Raw genomic sequence first — 12,879 nt, forward strand, 5'->3', positions numbered from 1 at the left:
TCTGGGAAAGTCCATTTCGGGTGGTAAGCAGTGTGCATATTATTTCTATTAAATTAACAACAGATTTTATATAAAGTTGCATTGGCCAGAAGGGATGAACATACATTTCTGGGGAAAAAGCTAAGACTGGGAGTGTGTTGGGGTCACCTGGCTGTATAACGAAGGCTGGTAATAGCTAAGATGTGGCTGGCCGGCTGCAGCCGACATACAGACCTAGCAGGGACTGACTTGCATGCTGGAGGCGGTTTGTGAGCAGTCCTGGCTGGAGAGAGGGCAGGAGTGACACAACTACTCCTTAGTAGGACTGCATCCTGGTATGTCACAGCATGGTCTTCTTAGCCAGTGCTGTGGTCTCCATATCAGTGGGGATGGGAGCCTCAGCGGTACCTTTATGAGGATGCGTTTCTCTTCTTTCATCCCATTCTGGAGAAAGAGGTCGTTTCTTCTTTGAGGGCCTCAATCTGGGTAGTCAATAGGCAGACCGCTTGCCAAATCTTTTGGTAAAGTCAGATGCTTTTGAGCAGGCCCTGAAATCTTTTTATTTACTTATCATTATTCTTATTTTTATATTATTATTATTTTCTCTGGAGTCTGGTCTTTGACCAAGAAATCTGGACTTTGACCAAAAAATAACTGTCTAATCCCTGGCCTAGATGATTCTGGAAGTCCCCCAATGTCTTTGTTTACTGTCACAGCGGAAACAGTTGTTGGGGCTCTCTGAGCAGCCGGCTCCAAAGGATAGGGAGGTAAATTGGATCTTGCAGCTCTCAGAGATCACTGCATCCACAGGAGTTTAGTCTGTCCTGCCTCAATTTCTTAGATCTGTTTTCAAAACCTGAGCAGATCTTACATTTGGAGGGGATGAGAGTCTCTCCCAGGAAACGGAGGCAGCTTGAATGACTGTCACTGTGGGGGAAAGACTTATGGCAGATCTGGCAGGGTTTGAAGCCCAGGGTGTTATACATAACCTGTTCCTGAGGCTGTGGATCAAGGCCCAAGAAAACAAAAGGGCCCAGAGCAGGCAAAGGAAAAAAGGGAACTGCCCCCTCCCCCAAACACAAACTGTGCTAAGTAACACAAAAAAAAACCCAACCAAAAAACCAAAAAAAACCCCAAAAAACCCAAAACCCAAAACAAACAAAACACACCCCTCCCCCCAACAAATAAGCAAGATAGGTAGCAAGCTGCACCGCTAGCTGTTGGACACTGTGATGCTCCATCTCAAGCTGCAGGTGGTGGGTCTGCCCCTCCCTATATACTCTGTTACCAGGGCATAAAGCGTCTAGGGCACAGGCATGGACCCATGGACACTGCTGCTGAAAATCTCCAATGTGTGTGCACATCCAGGCCTGGAGCACCCATGGAGACACTACTAGACAAAGTGGGTTTTACATTGCTTTCTGAAAGCTCTTGAGATTTGTGATCATTCTGGGAATGAGCTGCACATTCCTGGGCTAGTCTCTGAGGAAGCTCTGCTTCCCGCCCACAAACCTAATTCGATTAGAAGTCCCATTGTTCCAGTCAAGTAATGATCACACAGGGTGAAATGGCCCAGAGGGAGTTTGAGTGAATCCCATAGTGAGCTTTGATGATGACTGAATCTTGACTTTGAACAAGCTTTCCTTGGGAACTCAGGGAAGACAATGTAGCACTGGGGTGATGCGTTCTTGGCAGCATGTGCTGTTGGGTATGCAGGTTGCTGAATGCTAAACCAATCAGAGCTTAAACAGTCAGCAATTATATTGATCTCTGATCCCAACCCTAGGGGATGCTAACAGTCGGACTCCCTCTTCGCCCATTCTGTGCCCTTTGATCTATGGCAAAGATCCTGACGACACAGGGCAGCAACAGTTGAGTTGATTTTGTAACGGACACTGCTGCTGCCACCACACATGTATTTCATTATCCCTATTTGAAACAGAAACATAGCTGTTCTATGATAAAACCATAACTCGTTAACAAACAGCTCAGGGACTCCAAACCATTCTCAAATATATAATTCCCCCATTACAACTCTGTGCACTGCTCCTAAATCCCAGTGCCAGAACATATCAATAAATGTTTAAATTACACTCTGTATTTTTTTTGATAAGTTAGACAGAGTGGAACTACCTGCTTTACTGACTGTACCTACAAACTGAATGTTTAGTTTCATCCAAGAACCTTTACCTTGAGATTTAAATCAAGCAACAGTCTCATTGGGATATAGGAGCTTTTTGTGACACCTTCCCATTATTTCTAAACAGGAAGATGATGATTAGTGCCCCCCACAGATTTACTTAGCCCCTTCCCATATCCCTGTCAGCCTCAGATATGTATTGTTTTTCTGACACGCAAACACTTCTTGTTGCTATTTGAAGTAAAACTGGAAATTAATCAGTTATTTTGGTACAAAATGCCTGTGTTTTGGATGGGTCTCCATAACTTTTGCCATTTTCACCACAAAAAAAATTCTAACATTCATGATCTTTTGCTAAGAAGAATGGAGATGAAAGACAAACATCTTGTTCTAAGCATTTTTTTCAGTGTTGTGCAATGCCAGGTGACTATAGTGCCAGATGCTATATAAAAATATTAGACAAAGATACAAATATAGGAAGATAGCACCCAGTATGATGCAGCTGGACTGTGCTTTCTGTTTCAATTTAGTTTCAGAACTACTGAGTATTTTAATATTAAAGGGCACCCACTAAAATGTTGCCCTGTGATGATCTTTACCCTCAGGGAAAAAGTTCAGCCACTTTTTAAGTTAATTCTGCGTCTCTGTATTGTGGGCAGCTGACTAAATGGTCAATGACAAAATACTGTGTCTACTTTATTCCTACCTTGACCAGTTGTTCCTGCTTACGCTCCAACTCTCGGATTTCTTGGCTGAGAATCACCGCCACATGCTGTGGCTGGCTTCTGCATTTACTACAGATCCCATGCTGTGTCAGTTCATCACACACAGGACAGTGTAAGGTAGTGAAATACTGGGAGATTGTGCCTTTTCGGCCTTCCAGCTCGGTGCGGGCAGTGGAGGCAGCTCTCTGGATCTATAAAAAAATTTGAGAGAGGAGGAACTCTTAAGTCGGCTGCTATATTTATGCCTGAGTCATTCATCAGATTTTTAAGGTGTATAAATTTAACAGGATCTGCAGAGCTTGGGCTCATGTGTTAGTTATTATCAAGAACTAAGTCTCTCCATCTGAAGTATATGACTTATGTCTAAGTGCTTCAATATGTGGTAAGCTACATATACAGAGACCACCCATACACTCTGAGCTGTTTCACAGCCAAGCTCAGCATGAGGCAACAGCAGAAAGAATCAGTAACAGAATTACATGCTAGACATATTCCTAGACAGGAGGAACTCATCTTGCCAACCTACAGTCACAAATCGGTTTAGCTGGTATTTTGAAAAGGTTTTTCTTAGGTGCTGGTCTAACTCATTTCTGAGTACGCCCATGGTTGCAGTTTCAATTGTTCTCATTTCACATATTAGAGACAGGGAAATTTTAGGCCCCAAATGTAACACAGTGAACAGAAGTTAACAGTTTTTTTCCTCTTCAGTGTTCCACCTCTCTTCCACCAAGTTTAGTTTCCAAGTACTAATGCAATTCCCCGTCTCACACTTTTCATGTCCATTCACTGGTGATTTTAGCCCAAACACCTAGGCATACATTAAGAAAAAAGAAGTCTCTAGGATCCACCAAAATGTCAGGTTTACTCTTAAATATTAGGGTTGCTGTCCAATTCCTGGCAGAGTCTTCCACCTAGCCCTCTTCCCCATGCCCTGGACAGACTTTTCCTCCTACTCTAGCCCTCACCCCAGACCAACTTTTATTGAGCTTGGCCCTCGCCTCCTCCCCTCACTGCATACACATACCTCTCCCCTCTCAAGGTACTTCACCCAGCTCCACAGCCTTGAAGAAAGTAAGCACTCTGCATACAAGGCTCACCGGCACTGCCTCTGCCTCCTCTCATCTAAATACTGCCACAAAACTTTTCTTGAGCTTTTAATCCATCACTATGGAGATAGGGAGCTCTTGAGAGCTGTGTTGTCCAGTATTCAATAGGGTGGGATACGGGGAGGTAGCGTGTACAGGTGATTCTTGTAGTGAATGTACCAAAAAGCCAGAAGAGAACATTGTCTACCACATGGTAGGAAAAACTAGAACATAATGAAAAAACAAGGGGAATTTTGAGGTTTCTGGTCATGGCAGGGTCTGATCTCTGGGGTACACAACAAAGGTGTAAAATGCACCAGGTTCCACAAAGCGGTGAAGAGCAGCCAGTTGTTATAAGAATGAAGAACCTCCCCACTACCCAGAGAGAGCACTGGGAAAGGGACAAGTTTCCCAGGGACTTGGCACTGTGGAGCCACAAGTTCTACTGGAGCAATCTCTTGAAGGTACACCTCTACCCCAATATAACACGAATTTGGATATAGTGTGGTAAAGCAGTGCTCCGGGGGTGGGGCGGGGCTGCGCACTCCAGCGGATCAAAGCAAGTTCGATATAATGCGGTTTCACCTATAACACGGTAAGATTTTTTGGCTCCCAAGGACAGCGTTATATGGTGGTAGAGGTGTATAGCTTGTGTGACTCTCACGGTGGATTGATCAGGACATGGGAAAGAAGCAGAAGTGAAAGTACAGCTTGTACAGTCATTATTAGCATAAAAACAAAACAACTGACATTTTTAATAATGATTCTATTGAGTGACAATTAAACAATACAACACATTACGGTGGGGTGCCGGTCTCTCCATAGTTAAGGGTAAAGCTAACTTTTTGAATAAGCACAATTTTTTACCCTCCTTATCTTCAGCAAAAACAAAACAATCCACCCAACATTTCACTTACTACATCTCAACCCAGGGTAGATTTTCCCCCCTGAATATTCCTGGGCAAATCACAGAGTTTCAGAGACATCAGGGTTTAAAATTTCCTGTCATTCACTTTTTAAATATTTTCCTGCTATTTTTGGTGCATCATCTCTCCTAAACATATTGATGTAGAAATATAAGCTTTCCTTTTCCAAGAGAGCCAGATAAGTACATGGGCCTTTCATAGGGTTTGAGTGGATGCATGCAGGCATTAGAGAGAAAATTAAAAGATGAATGCAAATGCAAAACCAGATCCATATCCAGATATGTTAACAAAGAACACATGTAGTATATACTTAGATTCTTTGGAATTAATTTTGGAAAAGACCAGGAAACACAGCTGATGATATGGATAGGACCAACCTTGAATATAAGAGCTGCAACGGAAACTAATTTTACTAAGCGAAAGAACTGCAGAGGGTTTAAGTGATTTAATTTATACACTCAGGCACCAAATTATTACCTTGCAAAATAAATCACCCCTGCTGTTACCTCACATAGAGCTCTTTGTTTAAAAAAGAGTAATCAAATTCAAGTACCACCCAGATACAATGAGTATTATCTGACACACTTACTCTTGGCAATTCATGATACCAGCTGAAAACATCTATGCCAATTAGCGAGAAAATTCTAGCCAGGGGTGGAAGAATTTGTTTGGTGATGTAGTACGTGGCATTCAACCTCAGGTTGGTATCTTGTAGGACCTCAATGGGCCGCCTCACCAGTTGAATAAGAGGCAATCCTGGCATGCCATACACAATGACATAGGGTACTCTTTCCCCAACTCGAGGCTCAGAACGACGGTCATATGCAAGCATCCTCCTGTTTAAAAAAAAAAAAAGTCTTCACAATGTATCTTAAAATTAAATACTAGCAAGTGAAACAAATAGGTATTTAAATCAGGGCATCCAAACTTGACCCAACTGAAGGTCATATCGACAGCTCTCCCGAAGTCTGAGTTCTGCCCCTAACAAGCATAAAAAGGAGCACGCTGCAAGCTGTCTTGACCTTTAAGACAGAGGTATGTTCCACATGGAATACAGGTCGTAGCAAACTATGCTCCATCTTGATCCAAACAGCCCCACCTCCAGAAGTAACAGGAGGGTGGCCACAGGTCATATTTGGTTTACAGGTCACCTTTTGACTACCCCTAAGTTAAAGGAACACTTTATAAAAGAGCAGCCACTACATTAAAATGAGCACAAATGACCAGAGTGCAAAGGACTTTATATTCTTGAGCTAAGAGCACAGTTTTATTTTTTGGTATCCATTTTAATTTACTAGGAAAAATATGGCCATAAGTTTAAGAAATTTTGTACTGAATATAAGGAAAAATTCAAGTGATTGGCAAAATATGTTGAACCGGTTCATATGCAGCTGACCTTTTATTGTCAAAAAATCAGTATGATGAAGTACACGCTAAAAACAAGCGGGATTGCTGTTTAATATCACAAACTATGGCAGAAGAGAGGCTTAACAGTATTAAAATGAGAGAATTCACTAGCAACATTTTTTCTACAAAATTAATCTACTGCCAATGAGAGGCACCAAATGACCTCCAAGATCGAAGTCCTTTATACACAGAACAGTCAGTAACAGCATAGGTTTCACTATTCTGCCTTGACAGTAGGCCTTGTTCTTGACCTTGAGTGATAATCTCTAGTAGGAAGGAAGAAACTGGGTTTCCATGATTATTCAATCCTTGATCTCTCTCTTCGGAGACACCCAACTAGGGCTAGTACTAATTGCTATGGTCGTCTGTGATGTAGACATATGCTCTCTGAGAAGTGGGCTGAGAACCACAACCAGACGCACAAAAGATTAAGGAAACAGGTGTCTGATAAATCCACAATTAGCACTTTTAGGCTTCTCATTTACCTTGTAATTTCTAGGGCTGGTACACAGGCTCCAGGTCTGTAACTGGAACTCCCTCTGTATTCCTTTGCAAAGATGAAATCTTGCATGCTGGCTTTGCCTTCTAGTAATTTCATGCATTGATTCTGAACATACTGTTTGATCTGACTTATGTCACGTGTTTCAAATAGCAGCTTGATAGAACGCTCAAGTATCTTCAAAACAAAAGGAGAGATATGAAAAATCTGTATTTTCTCGTTCAACATTAGTAAAAGGAATTTAAGTTATATAAAGAAATATTTTATAATATATCAGGGGTAGGCAACCTATAGCACACGTGCCAAAGGCGGCATGTGAGCTGATTTTCAGTGGCACTCACATTGCCCGGGTCCTGGCCACCAGTCCAGGGGGGTCTCTGCATTTTAATTTAATTTTAAATGAAGCTTCTTAAACATTTTAAAAACTTTATTTACTTCACATACAACAATAGTTTAGTTATACATTATAGACTTATAGAAAGAGACCTAAAAACATTGAAATGTATTACTGGCATGCAAAACCTTAAATTAAGAGTGAATAAATGAAGACTTGACACACCACTTCTGAAAGGTTGCTGACCCTTGTAATATATATTCAGTATAAATTCAAAAACATACATTTGTTTAAAAAAAGTACCAATTTTTGTTTTTCTCTAAGATACCCCTGAGTATCTTCCATCTCTTTATTTGTATTTTACAAAGCAAAGAAAACCTTAAAAAGAGCACTGTATATGGAATTTATATGGCAAATGCCACTACACTATATAGAAAGATTTTTCTTAATTTTGAAATAGAATATTACGTATGACACCTTTCAGTATCCTCCTCCACTCTTCAAAGGTGCTAAATAAATGCACCATACGAAAAGCTGTTTCTCAATTTATTTGAGGTTAACAATATTTTCCATACTACTTGTTCCTTTCTCGCAACACATATTTTTCTAATGAAAGAATTATCTATCACTTACAGAGTCATCAGCAAGGAGTATGTTGTGGGAACAACATAAAAAATAACTGATGTTTTGGAGTTCAGCAAAAGTAGGTCAGCAGAAAGATTAACAAAAATGTTCACAGGGTGCTAGACAATATTACAAGTATTCTGTTGGAAGTGGCTACATAAAACATAATTGTTTCCATTCTAGTACCCCATTTTTAGTCATTCAACTTTTTGGCATTTTCACCTTTCAGGCTCACATTTTCCATGCCTTGTCTCTGCCTGAAGGTGATTTTTTTCCCCAACAGTTGAAGAGTTTTTGAGTATGGATAGAGTGAAAAAGATATTCTCCCACTTTAAAAATACTCTTGCCACCTTTTTCTGAGTAGCTCTACAGAAAAAACAGCTTGGGTTAAAAGATAAAATATGGCACAGAAATAGCCCTTACTGAGGAGGGCTTTTTTACTTTAAAAAAATAAAAAAACAAATTCAGAATAGACAAATAAGAAAGGACACCCTCAGCATGAACTCTTGGCTAAACTAGCTGTGTAGTGAGAAGTGTGGTAGAATAGCTACTATTTGGCAGAGACACCAGAGGGTGGTAGAATCCCTCATGAACACCTTGAAAGGTGCAAAGCATTTGAGACAGGCTCCTGATCACCTTGGAAGGGGAGAAGTTCCAAGGACAGCCTTCTGCAGACATTGTAAGGACCTGAGGGAAGGATCATATGTGCTCTAATGAGTTAATGCAATAAAGAAGTTTTGCATAGTGTAAGGTGCTAAAGGACTGTGTGCTGGTTTTGTGGGATGTTGCAGTGTCCTGTAATACCATGTAGCAGTCCTCAGTTCAGTTCAGAAATCCAGGTCTTGCACTACTCGTGCAATGTAGAAAACCCCGAAGAACAAAGACAGATCTTGTCTCCAGAGTTAGAATTTTTACGGGGGCATGTATTGAAATGATTTTTGAGGACTGCAGTGGCACAACATACTGTATTTGTAAAACTTGAAAGAATTTATGTGTATTTTACCTTGGAAACAGCAGGACAAGAATCTCTTCGAACTGTCTCTATGCCTTTTGCATCAAATACTGGGTCCTTTTGGTCCAGTGCTTCATACATGTATCCCACATACCTCTTCTTGGTTTGCAAGACACAAGGCAAATACACCTGTAGTGTTAAAAACATGTAGCCTCTTTATACTGTTATTCATTGGCAGCATAACAGGATTGCATGTTTAGAGGTTTTTCTAAGGAAATGTTAATTTTGACTTTTTTACCTTTTGTTTCCTCACAAACACAAATAAAAAGTAAGTTAAAGGAACATTAAAGGTCCACAGGAAAAGCGTAGGTTCAGACGGTCATTCCACACTTAACTAACCTTATACTCTATCTATATATTGCCACATGTGATATGCAAACTGAGGATCCTGTAATATTCAGGCACACAAAGTCACATACAGTCTAACAGTGACAGCCATCACTCTGAATTCTTTTGCCATTCTAAGTCATAAGGAAAAGTTATTTACCTTACAGTAACTTAAGTTCTTTGAGATGTGTGGTCCTTATCGGTATTCCATTGTGGGGTGCTGAGACTGGAAGATTTTTCATTAGCAGTATCTTTTGGTCTGTGCTTGTGCCCTACACCTTCTCATGCACGACACCAAGGGCATAAGGGGAAGCGCAGACTGACTGACTGACTCTCCAGTTCTTCTCTACTGTAAATCACCTTAGGAAAGGGGCCGTAGGAGAGGGGAAGAAGGGTGGGTAGTGGAATACACATAGGAACCACACATCTCAGAAGAACTCCAGGTGCTCTACAAGGTAAGTTATCTTCCTTTCTTCTTCAAGTGATGTGTATTCCACTGTGGGTAATTCACAAGCAGTACTCACAGAGGAGGAGAGTGCACAGGCTGCATGGATGCTGTATTGAAGGATGCATCTGCTGAAGAACCTGGTACGAGGACAAAAAGTCTAGTAAAGCTATGCATAGAACCCCACACTGCGGCTCTACAGATCTCCAGGAGGTGAACAGCCTGAATAAAAGCCACCGAGGTAGCTTCTGCTCTGGTCAAGTGGGCCTTCACACCACGAGGGACAGCGTTTATGTAAGCTCATAGTAAAGTGGGATGCAACCCGAAATCCATTGAGAAAGTTTCTGTGAAAAGATTGCTTTCCCCTTCATCCACTCAGCAATGGAAAGGAATAGTCCAGGAGATTTCCCAAAGGGTTTTGTCTCTGCAGGTAGAAAGCTAAGTTAAGGCTTGATGGATATCCAGAAAATGGAGCTTCCTGTCTTCTCTGGTGATGTAAGGCTTTAGGTAGAAAAAAGGTACATATCTGAGCTGATTAAAGTGGAATTCTGAGGGAAACTTTGGAATGAACTTGGGGTGTAACCTCCAAAAAACCTTATTCTTATGGAAGACCACGTAGGGAAGGTCTGCCATAAGGGCCTCAAACTCACCTACTCTTCTGGCAGAAGTGACTGCTGTCATGAAGGCACCTTCATAAACAGATGAAGAAGGGAGCATGAGGCTAGAGCAGGGGTTCTCAAACTTCATTGCTCTGTGATCCCCTTCTGACAAGAAAAATTACTACACGATCCCAGGAGGAGGTACTGAAGCCTGAGTCCACCTGATTCCCACTGACCCGGGTGGGGGAGCCAAAGCCAAAGCCTGAGCTCCACTGCCCTGGGCAGCGTAGGTGTCAAAGCTGAAGGCCAAGGGCTTCAGCCCCAGCCAGGGGGCTGTAACCTGAGCCCCGCTGCCCTGGGCTGAATCCCTCAGGCTTTGGCCCTGGGTGGTGGCGCTTGGGATTCAGCCCTGAGCCCCAGTAAGTCTAAGCCAGCCCTGGCAACTCCATTAAAATGGGGTTGCGACTATGGGGTCCCGACCCACAGTTGGAGAGCCGCTTGGCTAGAGGTTTGAATGGAGTATTCACGAGTGCTGACAATACTAGACGGAGATCCCAAGTTGGCATTGGTTTTAGTACCAGATGAAACATTCTGTCAAGGCCTTTCAAAAATCTCACAGTTGTAGGGTGGGTGAAGAGCACAGTTTCCCACTGGAGGATGGAAGGCATTAATTGCTGCCAGATGTACACACAGCAAGCTGAGAGATAGACTCAACTTCTTTAGAGAAAGGAGTAGTCCAAGAGGGTAGAGATTCTCATGAATCTTCTAAAGGTATCTAATGACATTGGCACCAAAGGAAAATCCACTTAGTAGCATAACATTCCCTCATAGAGATTTTCCTGCTAAAACTGAGGATGGAGTGTATCATCTACAAACATGTCCTCTCTAAGCTTGTCATACATCCAAATACCAAACAGGGAAAGGTATGCTGGGTTGGGATTGGTGGTCTTTTATTGTCCTGAGTCAGTAAGTTCAGATGCTGGATGCATGGATGTGAGGCCATCTGCACAATGCTTGTGAACCAAAACCAAAACTACTTCTGCCACCAGGGTAACTGACAGTTTGTCCTGCTTGATTTTCCTCATGGTAAGAAGGGAATGGGTGGGGAAGCATACATCAGGGGCTCTAACCACTATACTAGGAATGGGTCCCCGAGCTGCTTGGGAACAGTAGTTTGGGTATTTCTTGTTCTCTTGGGACATGAAGAAATCCCCACTGCTGGAAAATACAATGTAACACCAAGTTGTGACGTTTCTACTCATGGTCTCTGTAGAAGTGCTACTGAGGCTGTCCACCAAGGTGTGCATTGCTCCTGGGAGATGCACTGCCAGGAGGGTAATCTGGTGTTGCATACACTAATTCCAGAGTCTGATCGCCACTGTGCAAAGAAGCAGACTTTGATACTCCCAGTTTGTAGATGTAGTATACAGTAGTCAAATTGTCTGACATAACCTGAATGTGTAGCCATGTGATTTAGTAGGACCACACTGTTGTCTGAGGGCTCAATCAAAGTTGGTTGATGAGGTCCCTGAGAGCTTGGAATCTGTGGAGTAAGTATACTTTGGCTGTAATTGAATCCAAAGTTACTCCAATAAAGATTATAGTTTGCATGGGTACTAACGTGGACTTTTCTAGGTTTACTTGGAGTCCTAAGGATTGAAGGAGGCTGAGAGAGAAAGGACCACCGACTGTCCTAGTATGACCGACATATGTGCAGCTAGTTATCAAAGTAGGGAAATACTGGGGTGCCATGGTGACACAGGTATGCCACCACCATGGATGGCACCTTTGTGAAAACCCTTGGGGCTGTCAAGAGACCGAAGGGAAGCACTTTGCATTGATAATTGGTCTAGGTCCACTGTAAAGTGCAGGAATCTCCTGTTCGCTGGATGAATGTCTATGTGGAAAAAGGCATCTTTCAAATCAAGAGCTGCAAACCAGTCATCTTTGTTTAGAGAGGGGATTATTGAGGCCAGGGTGATCATTCTGAATCTTGAATGGCATATGAAGATATTCAATTGTCTGAGATCCAGACTGGGTTTCCAGCCTCCCTTCTTTTTAGGGATGAAGAAATATCTTGAATAAAAGCCCGTCCCGCTCTACTATAGTGAGAGTAGGGAGTCTGCGCCTCCTATCTGAGAGTCCCTTGTGACATGGGTCCTTCAAGAGGGACAGGGGGATTTTTTTTTTTTTAAAGGGATGTACAGAAATTCTATTTTATAGCCAGTGTTGACCATCTCTGGTACCCATCTGTCCGATGTGATATGATGCCACACTGGGGAGAAACGGGCCAGATGGTCACCAATGGTGTTGGGGGAACTGGTTGGCAGCTCTCAAAGGTCCCATCAAAAATGTCTTTGTGGGAGCCTGGGACTGGGAAGAGAACAATGGAGGGATGTTCTGTCTGTTGCACTACACTCTCTGGCATTTCCTGGCTGTTCCACTACACCAGGCTCATAGGCCGTCTGGTGGTAATAGGGTTGAGGAGCAACATGTTGTTTGCATGGAGGCAGTTTTGAGTATTTTCTCTGAGGTGCTGGAGTGTATATACCTAAGTGGAGGGTTGCACAAGAGTCCTTACGGGTATGCAGTGACTCATCCATTTTGTCACCGAACAGGTTGTTGCCCTCTAAGAGGAGGTTCTCCACAGGAGTTTGAACTTCCTTTGGAAACCCAGAGGATTGAAGCCATGAAGCTTGTCTTGTGATGATCAAAGTTGCCATGGAATGAGGAACTGTGTCCTTGACTGAAGCTTGCAGGGATGATCTATCTATCAG

At 42.5% G+C, this 12,879-nt stretch overlaps 1 protein-coding gene across 3 annotated transcripts in view; it reads right to left on the minus strand.

The window, feature by feature from the left end:
- The window catches only part of REV3L (REV3 like, DNA directed polymerase zeta catalytic subunit), a 241,847-nt gene that overhangs the window by 12,227 nt on the left and 216,741 nt on the right, over positions 1-12,879 (minus strand). For all 3 annotated transcript variants that reach the window (XR_010600094.1, XM_005287599.4, XM_024102440.3), the window contains 4 exons: positions 8,723-8,860; positions 6,748-6,938; positions 5,445-5,691; positions 2,826-3,035 (listed from right to left, as the gene is read on the minus strand). Coding sequence is in view for 2 of the 3 variants with exons in the window: in XM_005287599.4 (XP_005287656.2) it covers positions 2,826-3,035; positions 5,445-5,691; positions 6,748-6,938; positions 8,723-8,860 (786 nt within the window). In the remaining variant the exon portion in view is untranslated. The remainder of the gene's footprint in view (positions 1-2,825; positions 3,036-5,444; positions 5,692-6,747; positions 6,939-8,722; positions 8,861-12,879) is intronic.

Source organism: Chrysemys picta, chromosome 3 (assembly GCF_011386835.1).
Source record: "Chrysemys picta bellii isolate R12L10 chromosome 3, ASM1138683v2, whole genome shotgun sequence".
In the NCBI taxonomy this organism is placed as follows: domain Eukaryota; kingdom Metazoa; phylum Chordata; order Testudines; family Emydidae; genus Chrysemys; species Chrysemys picta.